General features: G+C 40.4%; 1 protein-coding gene across 3 annotated transcripts in view; it reads left to right on the forward strand.

Annotated features, from left to right (window-relative positions):
* unm_sa1614 (un-named sa1614) overlaps window positions 1–20267 on the forward strand; it is a 112771-nt gene that overhangs the window by 12362 nt on the left and 80142 nt on the right. For all 3 annotated transcript variants that reach the window (XR_004209977.1, XM_031824690.1, XM_031824691.1), the window contains exons 2-11: window positions 7424–7496; window positions 9412–9557; window positions 9884–9958; window positions 10074–10123; window positions 11458–11587; window positions 11912–11997; window positions 12788–12863; window positions 13945–14031; window positions 16343–16443; window positions 18002–18071. Coding sequence is in view for 2 of the 3 variants with exons in the window: in XM_031824690.1 (XP_031680550.1) it covers window positions 7424–7496; window positions 9412–9557; window positions 9884–9958; window positions 10074–10123; window positions 11458–11587; window positions 11912–11997; window positions 12788–12863; window positions 13945–14031; window positions 16343–16443; window positions 18002–18071 (894 nt within the window). In the remaining variant the exon portion in view is untranslated. The remainder of the gene's footprint in view (window positions 1–7423; window positions 7497–9411; window positions 9558–9883; window positions 9959–10073; window positions 10124–11457; window positions 11588–11911; window positions 11998–12787; window positions 12864–13944; window positions 14032–16342; window positions 16444–18001; window positions 18072–20267) is intronic.

Here is a 20267-nt window from a genome sequence, read left to right on the forward strand (position 1 = left end):
AGCTTTCGGCTGTGCTTCCCCTTGTAGTCTGTAATGGTTTCCTAGCCCTGCCACATTCTGGACACAGAAGATACTCTACAGGAATGACAGGGTCCATCCAAATCATCTTGGCTCCTGGACTCTGTCCACGCATTTCAAGGCTGCGTTGAAACATTGACTGGTAAATGATCCAAGACCAGCTCAGTTAATCCCTACCATTTGTGACATTGAGTCGTCATAATAGTGCATCAAATGTACATGATCTTAGGGGCAATGGCAAACACAATGTAAGTAATTAAATGTATGTACCCCACATTGCACCCGAATACATCTGTTTCCTACAGCTATTGTAAGCAGTAATCATGAGCCTATAAACCAGAGTTACACTGTTAGCACTGAGGCAGTGTGCAATAGCAGGAAGACCACTTCACCAGCTCCAATGTCAATAACATGAGTAATTCTACCTCTGATAAGCTTACCAGTAAAGAATTAAAAACAATCAAGAACCCCAGAAAAGTGTTAAAAATAGCCCATATTAACATACACTACCATTCAAAAGTAGTGTATGTATTACATAGAGCCATGACTACATTGAACTCTATTCCACATAGAGTATCTGACACAAGCAGTACAATTAGATTTCTTTTTAAACTGATAAAAAATTTCTTTTTGGAACAGCACAAACATTGGCACAGACACATGCATACACATGATAACATACGCACTATACATACAAATGGATTTAGTACTGTAGATATGTGGTAGTGTTGGAGTAGGGGCCTGAGGGCGCACAGTGTGTTGTGAAATCTGTGAATGACAAACTTTGATTTGATATATTGTAATTTTTTAAAAGTTGTATTAACTGTCTTTAATTTTGCTGGACCCCAGGAAGAGTAGCTGGTGCCTTGGTTAATGGGGATCCATGATAAATACAAATACACCTGACGAGCGTCAGAGCCGGTGTAGTACGATTTGATCTTAGTCTTGTATTGACATTTTGTGTGTTTTATGGTTCGTCAGAGGGCATAGCGGGATTTCTTATAAGCTTCCGGGTTAGAGTCCCGCACCTTGAAAGCGGCAGCTCTACCCTTTAGCTCAGTGCGAATGTTGCCTGTAATCCATGGCTTCTGGTTGGGTTATGGTTGATGACATCGTCAATGTATTTATTGAGGAAGCCAATGACTTATGTAGTGTACTCCTCAATACCATTGGAGGAATCCTGGAACATATTCCAGTTTGTGCTTGCAAAACACTCCTCTGCTTCATCTGACCACTTCTGGTCACATCTGACCACTTTTTTATTGATCTAGTCACTGGTGAATCCTGCTTTTAGTTTTTGCTTGTAAGCAGTAGGGTTGGGCGATATGGCCAAAATATTATATCACAGTATTTTAAAAAAAATGGACGGTATGACTGTTTTTGACGGTATTTTTTTGTTTTTTTTAATAACGAAAGTTCTACGTTTTGCTTCATGAGTAGTGAGTGATCCTAGGGTGGCAACACATACATTCTTAGTGATTTCAATGAGTATTTCTCCATTGTGATTTTGTTTTATACTGTTCAATTCAATTCAACTACAACCAAAACAAATTTCAGCACTTTTATCATTATATGATCATTATATGTTAATAGAAAATGACTCAAGTAAAAGTGAGACACCAAGTAAAATACTACTTGAGTAAAAGTCAAAGTATTTGGTTTTAAATATATTGTTATGGCTTTCTAGTGGTGATGAATGAGAGTCGGACCAAACTGCAGCGTGTCGATTGCGATCCATATTTAATGAACAAAACGAAACACGAAATAAACACAAACACTACAAAACAAAGAACGAAACGAAAACCGAAACAGCCTATACTTGTGTAAAACTAACATAGAGTACACATAGAACAGATAGGACAATCACCCACGACAAACTCAAAGAATATGGCTGCCTAAATATGGTTCCCAATCAGAGACAACGATAAGCACCTGCCTCTGATTGAGAATCACTCCAGACAGCCATAGACCTTGCTAGATAACCCCACTAGCTACAATCCCAAATATATACACACCAAAACCCCAAGACAAAACACACCACAATACAAAAACTCCATGCCACACCCTGGCCTGACCAAATACATAAAGATAAACACAAAATACTTTGACCAGGGCGTGACATATATATACTATAAGTATTAAAAGTATCAATTATTTCAAATTCCTTATTAAGCAAAGCAGATGGCACCATTTAAATTTACGTATTTTTTATTTACGGATAGCTAGGGGCACATACTACGACATAATTTACAAACAAAGCATTTGTATTTAGTGAGACCTCCATATCAGAGGCAGTAGATGACCAGGGATGTTCTCTTGATAAGTGCATGAATTGGACCATTTTCCTGTCCTTCTAAGCATTCAAAATGTAACAAGTATTTTTAGGTGTCAGAGAAAACGTATGGAGTAAAAAGTACAGTTGTTTTCTTTAGGAATGTAGTAAAGTAAAACTTATCCAAAAAAAAGGTAAAGTACAGATACCAAAAAAATTACTTAATTAGTACTTGAAAGTATTTTTACTTAAGCAGTACCACTGCTAAATCGAGATCATTTCCACACTGCCACGTAGGGGTGCACGATATTGGCAAAATATCTAGGATTTATTTTTAACCAAATGTTGCATTTGTGATTTGACTTGCAAATTAGAGCAAAACTGTTGGAATCATGGAAACAGAATTACTATTCTAATTATATAGTGATATAACAGTGGGCACTTTGAATACAATGTTGTTTGAGATGACAACAGATTAAAATGACAGGGAGGTGTTATTGTGACCGAGTAGGAACTTAATTGTTGATATGTGTTTCCTAGGGGACCCTATAAGCTTTGGCTACATTGCATGTTTTCTCTTAGATACTTCATGTAGCTAACATATTCTTGCTTTGCATATTCCTCTTTAGAAGATTTAGAAGATACTGTTGCACAAACAACATCCTGATTTAGGTTGTATTAGCTAGCTATGTTTGCTCTTACTCAATACATTTATTAGCTAGCTAGCTATTAGCATTAGTGTCTCAAGTTTTAGGGCAACTTGCTAAGAAAAGACAAACTAGCTGTTTGCTGATGTAAGAAACACAAACGAATAGTGTCATTTATAGAACGCTAGTGGATTTATATTAAGAAGCAAAGTGAAAACAGCATTGTTGTCATCAACATTATTGCATGTGCTGCATTGACCAAGCAGACTGAACGCAAGTGTCTCGTGGTTGAGGAACATTGAATGTGCTCCTTGAGTGACATGGCTAGGTCTGTGTGGAAAGAGGCGCGGAGTGAGATGACTCCAAGTAGCGAAGTAAACTATAAAAATTGACATTACACATGGTGCATCACATTTAACAAACCAAACATTCAAATACTGGTAGTGAAGGTAAAGTAAAAACCCAAACCGGTCCCTGCATCAAAACTGGTATATCATTAAAAAACGGTATACCGCACAGCCCCAGTAAGCAGGATTCAGGAGGATAGAATTATGGTCAGATTTGCCAAATGGAGGGCGAGGGAGAGCTTTGTATGCGTCTCTGTGTGCGGAGTAAAGGTGGTCAAGGTTTTTTTCCCCCTCTGGTTGCACATCTAACATGCTGATAGAAGTTTGGTAAAACGGATTTAAGTTTCCCTGCATTATAGTCCCCGGCTACTGGGAGCGCCACCTCTGAGTGAGGGTTTTCTTGTTTGCTTATGGCATAATACAGCTCATTAATTGCTGTTTTAGTGCCAGCCTCTGACTGTGGTGGTATGTAAACAGCTGTGAAAAATACAGAAGCTCTCTAGGTAGATAGTGTGGTCTACAGCTTATCATGAGATACTCTACCTCAGGCGAGCAATTGCTTTAGACATAGTCCGCCGCCCTTTGTCTTATCAGACGCCGCTGTTATATCCTGCCGGTACAGCGTATAACCAGCCAGCTGTATGTTGATAGTCGTTGTTCAGCCACTCTAAGGTAACCTGCGTAATTGACTACCAACCCGTAGCACTCACGTCTTTGGCCATGAAGTACTTCGAAAGGCTGTTCATGGCTCACATCAACACCATTATCCCAGAAACTCTAGACCCACTCCAATTTGCATACCACCCCAACAGATCCACAGATGATGCAATCTCTATTGCACTCAACACTGCCCTTTCCCACCTGGAAGAAAGGAACACCTATGTGAGAATGCTATTCATTGACTACAGATCAGCGTTGAACACCATAGGGCCCTCAAAGCTCATCAATAAGCTAAGGACCCTTGGACTAAACGCCTCCCTCTGCAACTAGAACCTGGACTTCCTGACGGGCCACCCCCAGGTGGTAAGGGGAGGTAACACATCGGCCCCTCAGGGGTGTGTGCTTAGTCCCCTCTTGTACTCCCTGTTCACTCATGACTGCACGGCCAGGCACGACTCCAACACCATCACGATCACTAAGTTTGCCGATGACACAGCAGTGGTAGGCCTGATCACCGACATTGACGAGACAGCCTATAGGGAGGAGGTCAGAGACCTGGCCATGTGGTGCCAGGACAACAACCTCTCCCTCAACGTGATCAAGACAAAGGAGATGATTGTGGACTACAGGAAAAAGAGGACCGAGCACACCCCCCTTCTCATCGACAGGGCTGCAGTGGAGCAGGTTGAGTGCTTCAAGTTCCTTGGTTTCCACATCCCCAACAAACTAACATGGTCCAAGCACACCAAGACAGTTGTGAAAAGGGCACGACAAAACCTATTCCCCCTCAGGAGACTGAAAAGGTTTGGCATGGGTCCTCACATCCTCAAAAGGTTCTACAGCTACACCATCGAGAGCATCCTGGTTGCATCCCTGACTGGTTGCATCACTGCCTGGTATGGCAACTGCTCGGCCTCCGACCGCAAGGCACTACAGAGGTTAGTGTGAACGACCCAGTACATCACTGGGGCCAAGCATCCTGCCATCCAGGACCTCTATACCAGGCGGTGTCAGAGGAAGGCCCTAAAAATTGTCAAGGACTCCAGCCACCCTAGTCATATAGACTGTTCTTTCTACTACCGCACGGCAAGCGGTACCGGAGCGCCAAGTCTCGGCTTCTAAACAGCTAATCAAATGCCTACCCCAGACTATTTGCATTCCCCCCCCCCTTTTACATCACTGCTACTCTGTTATCATCTATGCATAGTCACTTTAATAACTCTACCTACATGTACATATTACCTCAACGAACCGGTGCCCTCGCACATTGACTCTGTACCGGTACCCCGCTGTATACAGTCTCGCTATTGTTATTTAACTGCTGCTCTTTAATTACTTGTTACTTTTATTTCTTATTCTTATGTAAATTTGCTTTTTAACTGCATTATTGGTTAGGGGCTCGTAAGTAAGCATTTCACTGTAAGGTTGTATTCGGTTTATGCGACTAATAAAATTTGATTCAAATTGTCCACTTGGCTACCTTTTTAAAAATGTTTTAAGCCCCGTCTGTCTATACCTTGGTCACACATGCATCCTTTTTCCTGATTGTGTCCACATTCTTCTTGTGCCCACATTGTTTGACAAGTATATACGATTAAAAGACTCATTGTGATCTGATTTTGATCAGATCTTTCTGACCATCTCCGGAGTATAGACAGACCTGAACAGTGAAACCATTTAAATCATCATTACTCCACCTTCTAAAAGTCATTATCAGGTGACACCGTTGACTTATGTTTCTTAAAATAAATAATTAAATGTTATTTTGAAGGAGTAGCAGTCGAATAATTTGCATAAAGGGAGGGACCAGGATATCTGGTCACAATGCGGACACAGTGGACAGATGAGACGCTTTTTACTACCATGTGTAGATGCAACGATAAGATCAGGACAAAGGACTTATGTTAGCACCAGGTGTAAATGAGGCTTTATAAATATCTTTCCACACCGCCAGCCTCATTCGCATACCTCGTTAAAAACTCCCAACTCCCATTTATCCTGCCTTGCTCGCATATGTGCTCCAAAATTGCCTTGTGATGAATAGCAGTGATGGGGGCATTCTTTGCAAGGGCACACCAAACCCCCAGTGCTCTTCACATCACACATTTCTCTCTCTCTCTGTGTATTTGTGTGTGCACGAGTGTGAAGAGGGGTCTATATTACGGACATGAACATAGATTTTTAGCATATGCTCCATTTAAGAAAGCATAATTAGGCTAGTGTTATGTAACAGTGAGAGCTTTGTAAATTAACGGATTTTGTTCAACCATATGAATATGATGTTCATTAAATTTGCATGATGGCACATCATTTTGGTATTAAGCGTTTCTACTGTATGTGTTATAACTACTGCCACAACATGATGTATCAGACTCAAAAATATGTCTTTGGGTGAATTGTTTTTACCTTAAACAGTAACATACTACACACACCATACAATGTCACATTCTTAGTACATGTTTTTGTCTTACACAGTCTTTGTGTTTGGTTTTCTGAATTAGGCTATAACATGTTGAATTGCCTATTCTTTTTTTTATTGGTTGTATTTTTCTCTGTAGAGCAGAAAAGCAACAGTAGAAACACATTTCATTGACCATAGCCTTCTATTCACAAGCCTCTGCGCAAGCCACCACTTTTTTATGGATCAATCATCAAGCCATGCACATCAAAGAACAACGTTTTAAGATTAGCTGTGCTGGTTTATTGTTGGGTTTATATATGGTGAAATGCATGGTTAAAAGGGGAAAAGAGCAGGGAATTCTTGTAGGGCTGGGCGATATCTTCTTTTAAGATTTTGGCAAGTAAGCCCATTTTTGGCTTTGTCTCTTGCATGCTTTGAAGGAAGTTGAAGGTAGTTTCATGAGCATGCTAGCTGTTCAGGTAGATTTCCAATCGTTGCGCTAATGGTAGTTAGCAATGGCTCGCGAAACTACCTTCAACTTCCTTCAAAGCATGCAGAGACATAAACATGGTCTCCATGAGCTCATCTGACTATGGGTAAGTAAAAAAGGGGCTTAATTACCAAAATCGTGCACTATACTTATAGGGGCGGTTTCCCAGACACAGAATAAAGCCAAGTCCTGGACTAATAAGCAAGCTCAACGGAGAATGTCCATTTTAAAGTGTTTTTTTAAAGTCTAAAACTAATATTAATATCTATCCGGGAAACCGCCCCTCAAGGTGTACAAGTATGGATACACATACCGATATTCATTTTTACAATACTATTTATAATTATATTTTGATACAGTTACTAAATAAATGAAAATTCACCACATTGGACAACTTCACTGTCAGTTTTAGCCTAGTTTGGTTGAGAACCAATCAGAATAGAGAAAGCCCATTAAATCCACTAAGAATTCATTTGTTGCCATGCTAGGGTCATGTACTACTCCTAAAACATATATTTAGAACTGTTTTCAGAAACATAAAATACAATTCTGGCCAAGCCCTGAAATTGTTTTGTATATGTTTTACAGTCTTTGGACTGTGACAGAACAGTCTTGCAGAAAATGAAGAAAGCTGCCAAAGCCAAGCATGCTTCAGGTCAAGGTAAAACACAATCATAATGAAGAAAACCCACAGCAGATAATTTTGTTTGGTACATTTAATTGAACTGGAGAACAGTGTAAAACAAGTGCCAATTGTGCCTATTATTCTATCTGATTTGCAGCACACATCTACAGTGCCTTGCGAAAGTATTCGGCCCCCTTGAACTTTGTGACCTTTTGTCACATTTCAGGCTTCAAACATAAAGATATAAAACTGTATTTTTTTGTGAAGAATCAACAACAAGTGGGACACAATCATGAAGTGGAACGACATTTATTGGATATTTCAAACTTTTTTAACAAATCAAAAACTGAAAAATTGGGCGTGCAAAATTATTCAGCCCCCTTAAGTTAATACTTTGTAGCGCCACCTTTTGCTGCGATTACAGCTGTAAGTCGCTTGGGGTATGTCTCTATCAGTTTTGCACATTGAGAGACTGAAATTTTTTCCCATTCCTCCTTGCAAAACAGCTCGAGCTCAGTGAGGTTGGATGGAGAGCATTTGTGAACAGCAGTTTTCAGTTCTTTCCACAGATTCTCGATTGGATTCAGGTCTGGACTTTGACTTGGCCATTCTAACACCTGGATATGTTTATTTTTGAACCAATCCATTGTAGATTTTGCTTTATGTTTTGGATCATTGTCTTGTTGGAAGACAAATCTCCGTCCCAGTCTCAGGTCTTTTGCAGACTCCATCAGGTTTTCTTCCAGAATGGTCCTGTATTTGGCTCCATCCATCTTCCCATCAATTTTAACCATCTTCCCTGTCCCTGCTGAAGAAAAGCAGGCCCAAACCATGATGCTGCCACCACCATGTTTGACAGTGGGGATGGTATGTTCAGGGTGATGAGCTGTGTTGCTTTTACGCCAAACATAACGTTTTGCATTGTTGCCAAAAGTTCAATTTTGTTTTCATCTGACCAGAGCACCTTCTTCCACATGTTTGGTGTGTCTCCCAGGTGGCTTGTGGCAAACTTTAAACAACACTTTTTATGGATATCTTTAAGAAATGGCTTTCTGCTTGCCACTCTTCCATAAAGGCCAGATTTGTGCAATATACGACTGATTGTTGTCCTATGGACAGAGTCTCCCACCTCAGCTGTAGATCTCTGCAGTTCATCCAGAGTGATCATGGGCCTCTTGGCTGCTTCGCTGATCAGTCTTCTCCTTGTATGAGCTGAAAGTTTAGTGGGACGGCCAGGTCTTGGTAGATTTGCAGTGGTCTGATACTCCTTCCATTTCAATATTATCACTTGCACAGTGCTCCTTGGGATGTTTAAAGCTTGGGAAATCTTTTTGTATCCAAATCCAGATTTAAACTTCTTCACAACAGTATCTCGGACCTGCCTGGTGTGTTCCTTGTTCTTCATGATGCTCTCTGCGCTTTTAACGGACCTCTGAGACTATCACAGTGCAGGTGCATTTATACGGAGACTTGATTACACACAGGTGGATTGTATTTATCATCATTAGTCATTTAGGTCAACATTGGATCATTCAGAGATCCTCACTGAACTTCTGGAGAGAGTTTTCTGCACTGAAAGTAAAGGGGCTGAATAATTTTGCACGCCCAATTTTTCAGTTTTTGATTTGTTAAAAAAGTTTGAAATATCCAATAAATGTCGTTCCACTTCATGATTGTGTCCCACTTGTTGTTGATTCTTCACAAAAATACAGTTTTATATCTTTATGTTTGAAGCCTGAAATGTGGCAAAAGGTCACAAAGTTCAAGGGGGCCGAATACTTTCGCAAGGCACTGTAATAGCACCTATTATCCAAGATCTATAGCACAAATGGTAGCCATTACCTAGAGTACCATGTAGGAATCATGTGAGCCTATTAACACTGATCTAGTGAAAACTGTAATCTGCTGTTATGTATGTGTGCTAAACGTATCGTCCCTTTCCCCCTTATAGACCATATCTCCCATCTGGAGCTGTACATCAGTTCCATGGAGAAACTGGTTGTGAATTTCCACTCCAATGGAGAGAAGGAAGTGGCCTCTGCCTTCACTAAGTTTGCTGAATTTTCCAAAGAGCTGTTGACGCCAATAAAAAACTTGGTGAGAGAGAGTGCTTTCGAGAGTGTATATATATAAAAAAAATATTTTAAAAAGTCAGACATCTCATTAAGCGAGAAGAGAACTAACTTGGCAGATAATGTGCGTCGCTTTTTATTTCAGCTCTCTGTGATATCTTTGATACTTTGTCTCATTCAAAGTTCTGACGTAAACCTCTTTTGTGTAAAAATAAAAAAAACTCAAACTTGAATAATCAATTAGAATGTGTTTCTGTTGTGTCTACTTCAAAGCTCCTCAGTGACAGTCTGACATTGTGCGTATTGTAACCCACCACAACTGGACGTGAACTGAGTGTGTCTTCCCATTAGTTAAAGAGCATGCTGCACAACATCAACTTCTTCCTGGACTCTCTAGTAAAAGGAGACCTGAAAGAGGTCAAAGGGGTATGTGTAAAATGTCAAATAGCTGATCTTGCCTCGCTCAAATATCATTGTTGTATTGCTTATTTGTGATGACCACTCTAAAATAATGCAACATTTCTGTTCTCTTCTCCGTCAGGATTTGAAAAAGCCGTTTGACAAAGCATGGAGGGACTACGAAAATAAATTGTGAGTGTACATCTGCCCAACAGCTAAATGGTCCTGGTGAGGGAACAATGATTTTACCTGGCTTTTACATTTTCACACCGGTGCCAAATGATGCATTTGCTCAATATCAAAACAATGCATTGCATTCATACGTCTTACAGTCAACTGAAATAATGCTGTATTTAAAAAAATTCTGTATAGCTGTTTTAATTAAGTAGAAACAACAGGCTGGTTTATTGCCAGGCCAATGGGCTGGAGGATATTGTTTTGATTTGTGGTGCAAGAGTTATTGTTCATGTCACAAATTTGGTCCAAGAGACAAGTTATATCCTCACACTTTCCACCAACAAGACAAAATGGATCTGTTCCTATTTAAATAAGGTTTTAAGTGTCATAGCAACCAGCTTTGAATTACTGTAATCTGTGGGGCTGTTTTCAGTGGGGCAATTTGTCCATGGTGGGTTTTGATTCGTCTGTGTGTCTGTTCCTACTAACGGGGTCAGAGGTACAGCTGCCTTTGACACCACATTCACATCCCCTGCACCCCCTGTGGAAACAGTGGTTGAGCAGTGCATCATTTGAATGATTCTCTATATGCTTTTATTACAAGCCATTCCTGTTCAAGCCATTCCTGTTCAAGCTCCCCACAGTCTTGTTTTGCCCAAGGCCTGAATCCAATCTTGTGATTTTCGCTGTAAATGACCACAAAAACATCATATGACAACAATACCATATTGAAAAAATCAGATGACAGCCCAGCACCATTTACAAGTCATACTAAGAAGCTCCTCCCTGATCCTTACATAATGATTTACCATTCATATGATTTTTTGCATTAATTTTTGCATTAATAGTAGTCATACTTTTTCTCATGTGAAATATAATCAGTATCTCTTATCAATATCACACAAAAAAAGAAACGTCCCTTTTTCAGGACCCTGTCTTTCAAAGATATTTCATAAAAATCCAAATAACTTCACAGATCTTCATTGTAAAGGGTTTAAGCACTGCAGAACTTAATGCAGCTGGTGGCTACACCAGATACTGACTTGTTACTTTTGATTTTGACTCCCCCCCCTTTGTTCAGGGACACATTATTCTATTTATGTTTGTCACATGTCTGTGGAAGGTTTTCAGTTTATGTCTCAGTTGTTGAATCTTGTTATGTTCATACAAATATTTACACATGTTAAGTTTGTTGACACTGAGAGGACGTTTCTTTTTTTGCTGAGTTTAGAATAGCAGTTTGTCCAATTCTCTCAACTGTATGAATCAACCAACCGTAATGAGCGGTACCAGTGTGTTTATCTCTTTGACTGACCTGAGAGGAACTACTATTATATTGTATCACTCAGCACCAAGATCGAAAAGGAGAAGCGGGAGCTAGCCAAGCAGTACGGCATGGTGCGCACAGAGGTGAGCGGGGGAGAGATCGCAGAGGAGATGGAGAAGGAGCGCAGGATGTTCCAGCTACAGATGTGTGAGGTGAGCGGGATCTACTGTATAGAGGGGTTCTTATTGAAATTATATGGGGGGAGTCTCAAAGTTTTGATATCTGATTAACAGTTCTGGTTTAGAGCTTTGGCCAACATTTGTGCCTACTGAGAATGGGGTGTTACCTCAGGGTTTGACCTCTTATCCTGTAATGACATAGAGTTTCAGATATGAAACCTTTCTGAATAGCTCCAAGGTCTTCAATTGGAATCTGTATTTTCTCTGTCTTAACGACTGCTTGACAGACACATTGGCTTATTCAATGGATGAGTAACTCAACCATAAAAATGTTTGCTTCTCCTCTGTTTCTTGTAGTACCTCATCAAAGTGAACGAAATCAAGACTAAGAAAGGTGTCGACCTGCTTCAGAATCTCATCAAGCACTATCACTCCCAGTGCAAGTAAGGCAATGTGGTCTCTGTCTAATTAAAAGTTAGGGGGAGAAATTGCCCTGAGGTTTATTGAGTAAAAGGAGAACCTTAGGAGGTAAAAATAATGGGGAGAGTGGAGTGATTGTATACTGTACTGTAAGTACATTGAAAAAAAGCTATTGCCTAATGATCTGCTTTCCTGAAAAATCCAATAAGTTTTTAAAGCATATGACTTGATATCTTATTAAAATATGTAAATAATGTCCGTCCCACATACGGTATTACTGTGCTAGCGCTAAGTGTTTTATAAAATACTTAACACGTATGGTTTATCTAGATTATGATATAATAAAACCTATTGGTGAAATTCAGGCTTGGACTCCAGAGGATTGATAGATGTATTGATGCATTATTTTGAGTAAAGGCTGATTTATTTAAAAAAAAATGCTTTTGAACAAGATAAGTGGCTGCGAAATGAGTTGACATAATGGTTGCGGTTTTAGATTTGCCCGAGGGTCATGCAGTAGCAGTATGATGGCATGATCATATACAGATAACCAGATGAGAAGCAGCCTATTGTAGAACTCATTTTCATCTTTCAGTAGAGCTTCAATTGCGTGTGCCAAACACATCAGTTAGATGTTAAATACAATATCCCCTGTGACAGACTCCCATGCTCCATCATATGTGACCAGAATCGGGAAACATGCTAGCCCATCCTGCAACACATCAAAACACTCACTCACTCATTCTCACACACTCACACATACTCTCACATACACACACAATGCAGCAATAAACTGATATTTCCTTTTGTCAGTTTCTTTCAGGAGTGCCTGGTGGCCACAGAGAAGCTCAAGCAGTATATTGACGAGCTCACAGGAGCGCTGGGCACTGTGAGTGGCATTCCACAAAGAATGTGTCTGATTTTATTTAACCTTTATTTAAGCAGGGAGTATGTTGAGACCACGGTCTCTTTCACAGATGAGCCCTGCACATTCTGGTTGTTCGATCAAATGGCATCTTGCAAAAGTGATGTTCACTACAAACACCACCTACTGCAGTCTCAGAATGAGCCATTTGCAGTCAACTGCAGTTTTGCTTTTCTGTTGCAACCATCCCCCACACAACTGATTGATTTCAGTTTTGCTACAAGCCCAACTTGAACAATTGTAAGGAATCTCTCCAGAAACCATATAATAAATGTAATCTGAACTGTTAATTGTTTTCCCCCTCACATCAGTAGTCAGCGACTGTCCTCTCTCCCAGCTGTTGGTTTCCATTAACATTCTATTGAGATAAACAGCCCACGCTGTTATCCCTGTTCTCACATTTAGAGTGGATAGAGATAATCAGCTCAGTTAGCCTCAAACCGCTACAGCTCTATTCAGAGAGCCATTCACAGCTGCCCTATGGGCAGAAAACTTGCACATGTGACTGAAGCAGGGCATCTGCATTCTGAACACTCTTCCTACCCTACAGCTCACACAGACAGTACAGCCCTTTGATCAACAACCAACTAGATCAAATCCATCAGAGTAGACACTGCACAATGGTTGTTCACGTAGATTATAGTGAGGCAGTAGACGACCAAACGTGCTCTCTTTATGACTACCCTATCCTGCACGGTGAAGGGCTATGAGGACTTTTCGTCGGAGCACCTGTAATGCCTCTGGCAGATTTCCTTGGGCTGAATTACACATGTTTTACCCCTAGTCTCTAGCTCCTACACTGCTGTAGAACTGTAAAGTTTGGATATGTTTAAGCAATACATTTTCACAACCATTGGGTATTAAAGGAAGATTTTTATTCTCAAAATTTCTGCAATGCTGAGATTAAAGCAGCCATTCACACAATCAATTTGTGCCACCTGGAATGTGTTTGGAGGGAAAGGATGTGAGGGGTGGGTGGAGTGTGTGTATGGGAGGTGTGTGTGTGTTGGGAGGTGATTATTGAATGTGCTCTGTCTCTGTCCAGATCAAACACAGACAGGACGAGGAGAAGAGACAACTCTGCTCTCTGAGAGACCAGCTCCGGCCCTCACTGCAGCCTGAGCTCAAAGAGGTGAGGGCACACACACACCATACCTACAGGTTTGATTGAAATTCTAAATGTGCCTGTCTATGTAAAAAAAAAAAAAAAACATTTGAGGTTGTTTAAGGGTAAAATATATATTTTTAAATGCTTCTTGAGTAAAGCATTTATCTTCCATGCTCATATGGGGTGAGTATTATCTCACTAAATATGGATGTTGTAATTCATTATATAAAGTATTAACATTGTGGTTTTATTTCAATCCTGCAAGTCATCCAGTCAAGGAGAATACGTTGAATTTGATTTACTTGATATGTACAGTACTTTCATATGATAAAAAATACATTTATAACCAAAAACCTGGAAATGCAGTGCATTCTGAAAGTAATCAGACCACTTGACTTTTCCCTCATTTTGTTACGTAGTAGCCTTATTCTAAAATGTATGATTGTTTTTTCCCCCCTCATTAATCTACACACAATACCACTTAATGACAAAGCAAAAACAGGTGTTAAGAAACTTTTGTAAATGTATTAAAAATAAAAACGGAAGTAAGACATTACATAGATATTCAGACCCTTTACACATTTGGCAGCGATTACAGACTCGAGTCTTCTTGGGTATGACGCTACAAGCTTGGCACACCTGTATTTGGGGAGGTTCTCACATTCTTCTCTGCAGATCCTCTCAAGCTCTGTCAGGTTGGATGTGGAGTGTCACTGCAAAGCTATTTTCAGGTCTCTCCAGAGATGTTCAAGTCTGGGCTCTGGCACGGCCACTCAAGGACATTCAGAGACTTGTACCACAAAGCCACTCCTGCGTTGTCTTGGCTGTATGCTTAGGTTCATTGTCCTGTTGAAAGGTGAACCAGTCTGAGGTCCTGAGCGCTCTGATATCAGGTTTTCATCAAGGATCTCTGTACTTTGCTCCGTTCATCTTTCCCTCGATCCTGACTAGTCTCCCAGTCCCTGCCTCTTAAAAACATCCCCACAACATGATGCTGCTACCAACATGCTTCACAGTAGTGATTGTGCCAGTTTTCTTCCAGACGTGACGCTTTCCATTGAGGCCAAACAATTCAATCTGGCTTTTATCAGACCAGAGAATCTTGTTTCTAATGGTCTGAGAGTCCTTTAGGTGCCTTTGTGGGGTGTCATGTGCCTGTCATATGCCTACTGAGGAGTGGCTTTAGGTCTGGGCACTCTACCATAAAGGCCTGATTGGTGGAGTGCTGCGGCGATGGTTGTCCTTCTGGAAGTTTCTCCTATCTCCACAGAGGAACTCTGGAGGTCTGTCATGGGGACCACATTCTCCCCCGATTGCGCAGCTCTAGGAAAACTCTTGGTGGTTCCAAACTTCTTTAATTTAAGAATGATGGAGGCCACTGTGTTTTTAGGGACCTTCAATGCTGCAGAATTGTTTCGGTACCCTTCCCCAGATCTGTGCCTTGACACAATCCTGTCTCGGACCTCTATGGACAATTCCTTTGACCTTATGGCATGGTTTTTGCTCTGACATGCACCGTCAACTGTGGGACCTTATATAGACTGGTGTGTAAATTTTCAAAATCATGTCCAATCAATTGAATTTACCACAGGTGGACTCCAATCAAGTTGTAGAAACATCTCAAGGATGATCAATGGAAACAGGGATGCCCCTGACCCCAATTTTGAGTCTCATAGCAAATGGTCTGAATACTTAGGTATTTCAGTTTTTTTGTAAATTAAAAATAAATACATTTGCAAACATTTCTAAAAACCAGTTTTTTTTATTTTATTTTATCAGTTTTAGAATAAAGCTGTAACGTAACAAAATGTGGAAAAAGTCATCAGGTTTGAATTCTTCGAATGCACTGTACACCTGTGGTGGTTCTATTCAGTCCTTGTGCAACAAGCAAAATGTTTTACATTCAAGGGCTATTTGTACTTTTTATGAATCACCCTTTTTAGAAAGTTTTGTTTAGTATGTGTTATGATGTTATGGCTGATCTTAGTGCTATTTGACAAGAGATTGTCTGCCTGACCGAACACTCAGCTACTACTGTACTTGCATGCATACGTTAATCTGTCTTGTTTGTGATATCACATTTCTGCTTTCCGTGTTCCTCACTGCTTGAGTCACAGGATCTAGATATTGAAACTTGAGTCATGATATGTTAATATGGAATATGTAAAATAAAATAAATGTTTATTGGTCACATACACATGTTTAGCAGATGTTATTGCAGGTGTAGCGAAACGCTTGTAAAGGGATAAATGGTGACGCTCTGTACATTATAGAAATTAATGGACGACGTGGTAGGGAATCGTGTAAATGACCTCCATCTCTTTGTCAAACCCAGGACTCCTTGAGCAAGCAGACATTCTACAGCATGCACCAGCTGCAAGGCAACAAACATTATGGCACAGAGAAAGCGGGATACCTCTACAAGAGAAGTGACGGGTATGAACACTTTATCTGTGTGAAAGTCATTATCCCAAGCAGAATTGTCATACCTACAGTGGCAAGAAAAAGTATGTGAACCCTTTGGCATTTACATGGATTTCTGCATAAATGTGTCATAAGATGAAGATCAGATCAAATTTTAAGTCACTACAATAGACAAACACAATGTGCTTAAACTAATAACACATAAACAATTATACATTGTCATGTCTTTATTGAACACACCGTGTAAACATTCACAGTGCTGGGTGGAAAAAGTATGTGAACCCTTGGATTTTATAACTGGTTGACCTTCCATTGGCAACAATAACCTCAACCAAACATTTTCTGTAGTTGGCAGAACAGACCTGCACAATGGTCAGGAGGAACTTTGGACCATTCCTCTTTACAAAACTGTTTCAGTATAGCAATATTTTTGGGATGTCCGGTGTGAACCGCTCTCTTGAGGTCATGCCACAGCATCTCAATCGAGGTCAGGACTCTGACTGGGCCACTCCAGAAGGCGTAATTTCTTCTGATGAAGCCATTCTGTTGTTGATTTACTTCTGCGTCACCCAACTTCTGCGTCACCCAACTTCTGTTGCGCTTCAATAGTAGGACAGATAGCCTTATATTCTCCTGCAAAATGTCTTGATGAACTTGTGAATACATTTTTCTGTTGATGATACTAAGATGTCCAGGCCATGAGGCAGCAAAGCAGCCCCAAACCATGATGCTCCCTCTATCATACTTCACAGTTGGGGGAGGTTTTGATGTTGGTGTGCAGTGCCTTTTTTTCTCCACAGATAGTGTTGTGTGTTCCTTCCTCCCAAACAACTCAATTTTAGTTTCATTTGTCCACAGAATATTTTACCAGTAGCTCTGTGGAACATTTTGCGAACTTCAGATGTGCAGCAATGTCTTTTTTGGACAGCAGTGGCTTCTTCTGTCTTACCGTGGACTGATGAACATCAAGGCTTTTAGAGATACTTTTGTAACCCTTTCCAGCTTTATGTAAGTCTACAATTCTTAGTCTTAGGTCTTCAGAGATCTCTTTTGTTTGATGCATGGTTCACATCAGGCAATGCTTCTTGTGAATAGCAAACTCAAATTTTGTGAGTGTTTTTATATAGGGCAGGGCAGCTCTAACCAACATCTCCAATCTCGTCTCATTGACTGGACTCCAGGTTAGCCGACTCCAATTAACTTTTGAAGTCATTCGCCTAGTGGTTCACATACTTTTTCCAACCTACACTGTGAATGTTTAAATGATGTATTCAATATATACAAGAAAAATACAATAATGTGAGTGTTATTAGTTAAAACACACCGTCTATTGTTGTGACTTAGACGAAGATCAAATCACAATTTCTAACCAATTTATGCAGAAATCCAGGCATTTCCAAAGGGTTCACAAACTTACTTTCTACTGTACAAGTGAAATCCTATTTATACTAGACGGATGTAGTATCACTATGTGTATAGTGAGAATTTCATTTGAGCTTCCATTACATCACAGTACCTCAGTCAAATTGTAGGCTGAAAAATGTTCACTCTTGGTAATTGTTCCATGCAGGTTGAGAAAGATGTGGCAGAAGAGGAATTGCACTGTGCAGAACTGCTACCTAACTATTGCACATGGAACTGTGAGTTCAGTGTTGTGGATTACCATGTTATCTTTTAGTAAATACCTGCTGATTTCTGTACTCTAAAATAAAGTGTAACTTTAATGTTTAAAGTGCAACTGACTGCATTTTAGCAACATTAAATATTATACAAATCTGTTCAAATACACCACCAGGAAGAATATGACAAATTTGTTTTTGTTGCATTTTCTGACAAGCAAACACTTAGATATGGTCATTTTCACGTTTTCATAAATTCGTAGTATAAGTCATTCCTAAACATTCTAAGACATTTGTGAAAATTCTATAGCAATATAGAGTGGGAAAGCGGCCGTGCATTTGGACAATTGACACTGCAGTAAGTAAATAACACCTAATGAAGACATCTGTCTCGTCCAGGACCAGAGTCTACGCAGACCGATGTGCCATAGCCAATCGGAGGTACAGTAGGCCTATATGCAAACAAGCTGTTTGCGACAAGGGCCTGCCATCATTCTCTTTGAACTGGACTATGTGTTTACAGGCAGTTGCAACATCCTGGCTGTGTAGCCACCGTAAAACGATACAAGGAGAAAAAGTTAGTCAGTCACTCACCCACTCCTCCAATGACATGACGTCCTCTTAGCAGCTAGCTAAACTCAGCAAAAAATAAACGTCCCTTTTTCAGGACCCCTGTCACATATAATTCGTAAAAATCCAAATAGCTTCACAGATCTTCATTGTAAAGGGTTTAAACACGGTTTCCCATGCTGCTTCAATGAACCATAAACAGTTAATGAACATGCACCTGCGGAACGGCAATTAAGACACTAACAGCTTAGACTGTAGGCAATTAAGGTCACAGTTATGAAAACTTAGGAAACTAAAGAGGCCTTTCTACGGACTTTGAAAAACACCAAAAGAAAGATGCCCAGGGTCCCTGCTCATCTGCGTAAACGTGCCTTAGGCATGCCTGAAGGAGGCATGAGGACTGCAAATGTGGCCAGGGCAATAAATTCCTATGTCCATATTGTGAGACGCCTAAGACAGCTCTACAGGGAGACAGGACGGACAGCTGATCGTCCTCGCAGTGGCAGACCACGTGTAACAACACCTGTACAGGATCGGTACATCCAAACATCACACCTGCGGGACAGGTACAGGATGGCAACAACAACTGCCCGAGTTACACCAGGAACGCACTATCCCTCCATAGGTGCTCAGACTGTCCCCAATCGGCTGAGAGGCTAAAACTAAAAGAGGATTTACCTTAATTGGTTGAGATCAGAGGGACCTCGAGTTAAAAGTCCCAAGATGGAAGCTTGGGTAGAATGGCTTTGTAAACAAAAAGGGAGTAATGAATTGATCTACGGGCCTTTAATGAAGACCAGCCAACCTTTTGATACAGGATGTAGTGGTGAGTATTAAAACTGTCACCAGTGATTAAAACGAATGCTCCTATGGTAGACGGCATCCAAAGGTTTAAGAGTAGTGGCTGCTGCAATCTGGCAAATGGTGTCACCATAATCAAGAAATGGCAAGAATGTTGACTGTTCAATTCGTCTTCCTGCTATTTAGGGAGAGGCAAGATCTATTTCTTAAAAAGAAGCCCACTTTAAATCTTAGCTTTTTAACTTGCTCATCCTTCAAAATGTGGGCCGCGGCCCGCCCATTTCCCTTTCCTGCTCTTATAGTGTAAACAATTTCCAGCCATGAAACAGCATTTGAATGTCATTGAAAGCAGCATTTTTTCACTGTTGGTCACTTTAATTGCTGAAAATAACGATAAACCCCATGTTTAATCATTACCATGTTCTATTAGAGAATGGTGTCTTGCACTCCTGTCAAAGCAAAACAGAATTGTTCACCCATACTAAAGAGACCCTGGTGAAAGAGAGCAGTGCGAGAACTAGAGAACTGTCACGGGATACTAGGAGTGGTGGGTTGGAATCAGGTGCAGAGAGCAGGGTTCAGTATATCGTGATTTATTCTCCTCCTAAAACGGTCGCGTCAATATACAGGGCGTATAGATCAGCCCAAACACAGGACCAAACAGTCCCGAGAATACACACATGGAAACCACAATCCAACAGAGTAACAAAAACAATCCCGCACAAAACAAGTGCGGGACAACCTACTACATATAGGGAAGCTAATTAAACGAAAATACACACAGGTGAAACTAATAAGACAAAACCAACAGACAAACGAAAAAGGGATCGGTAGCGGCTAGTAGGA

Source organism: Oncorhynchus kisutch, linkage group LG5 (assembly GCF_002021735.2).
Source record: "Oncorhynchus kisutch isolate 150728-3 linkage group LG5, Okis_V2, whole genome shotgun sequence".
Classification (NCBI taxonomy): domain Eukaryota; kingdom Metazoa; phylum Chordata; class Actinopteri; order Salmoniformes; family Salmonidae; genus Oncorhynchus; species Oncorhynchus kisutch.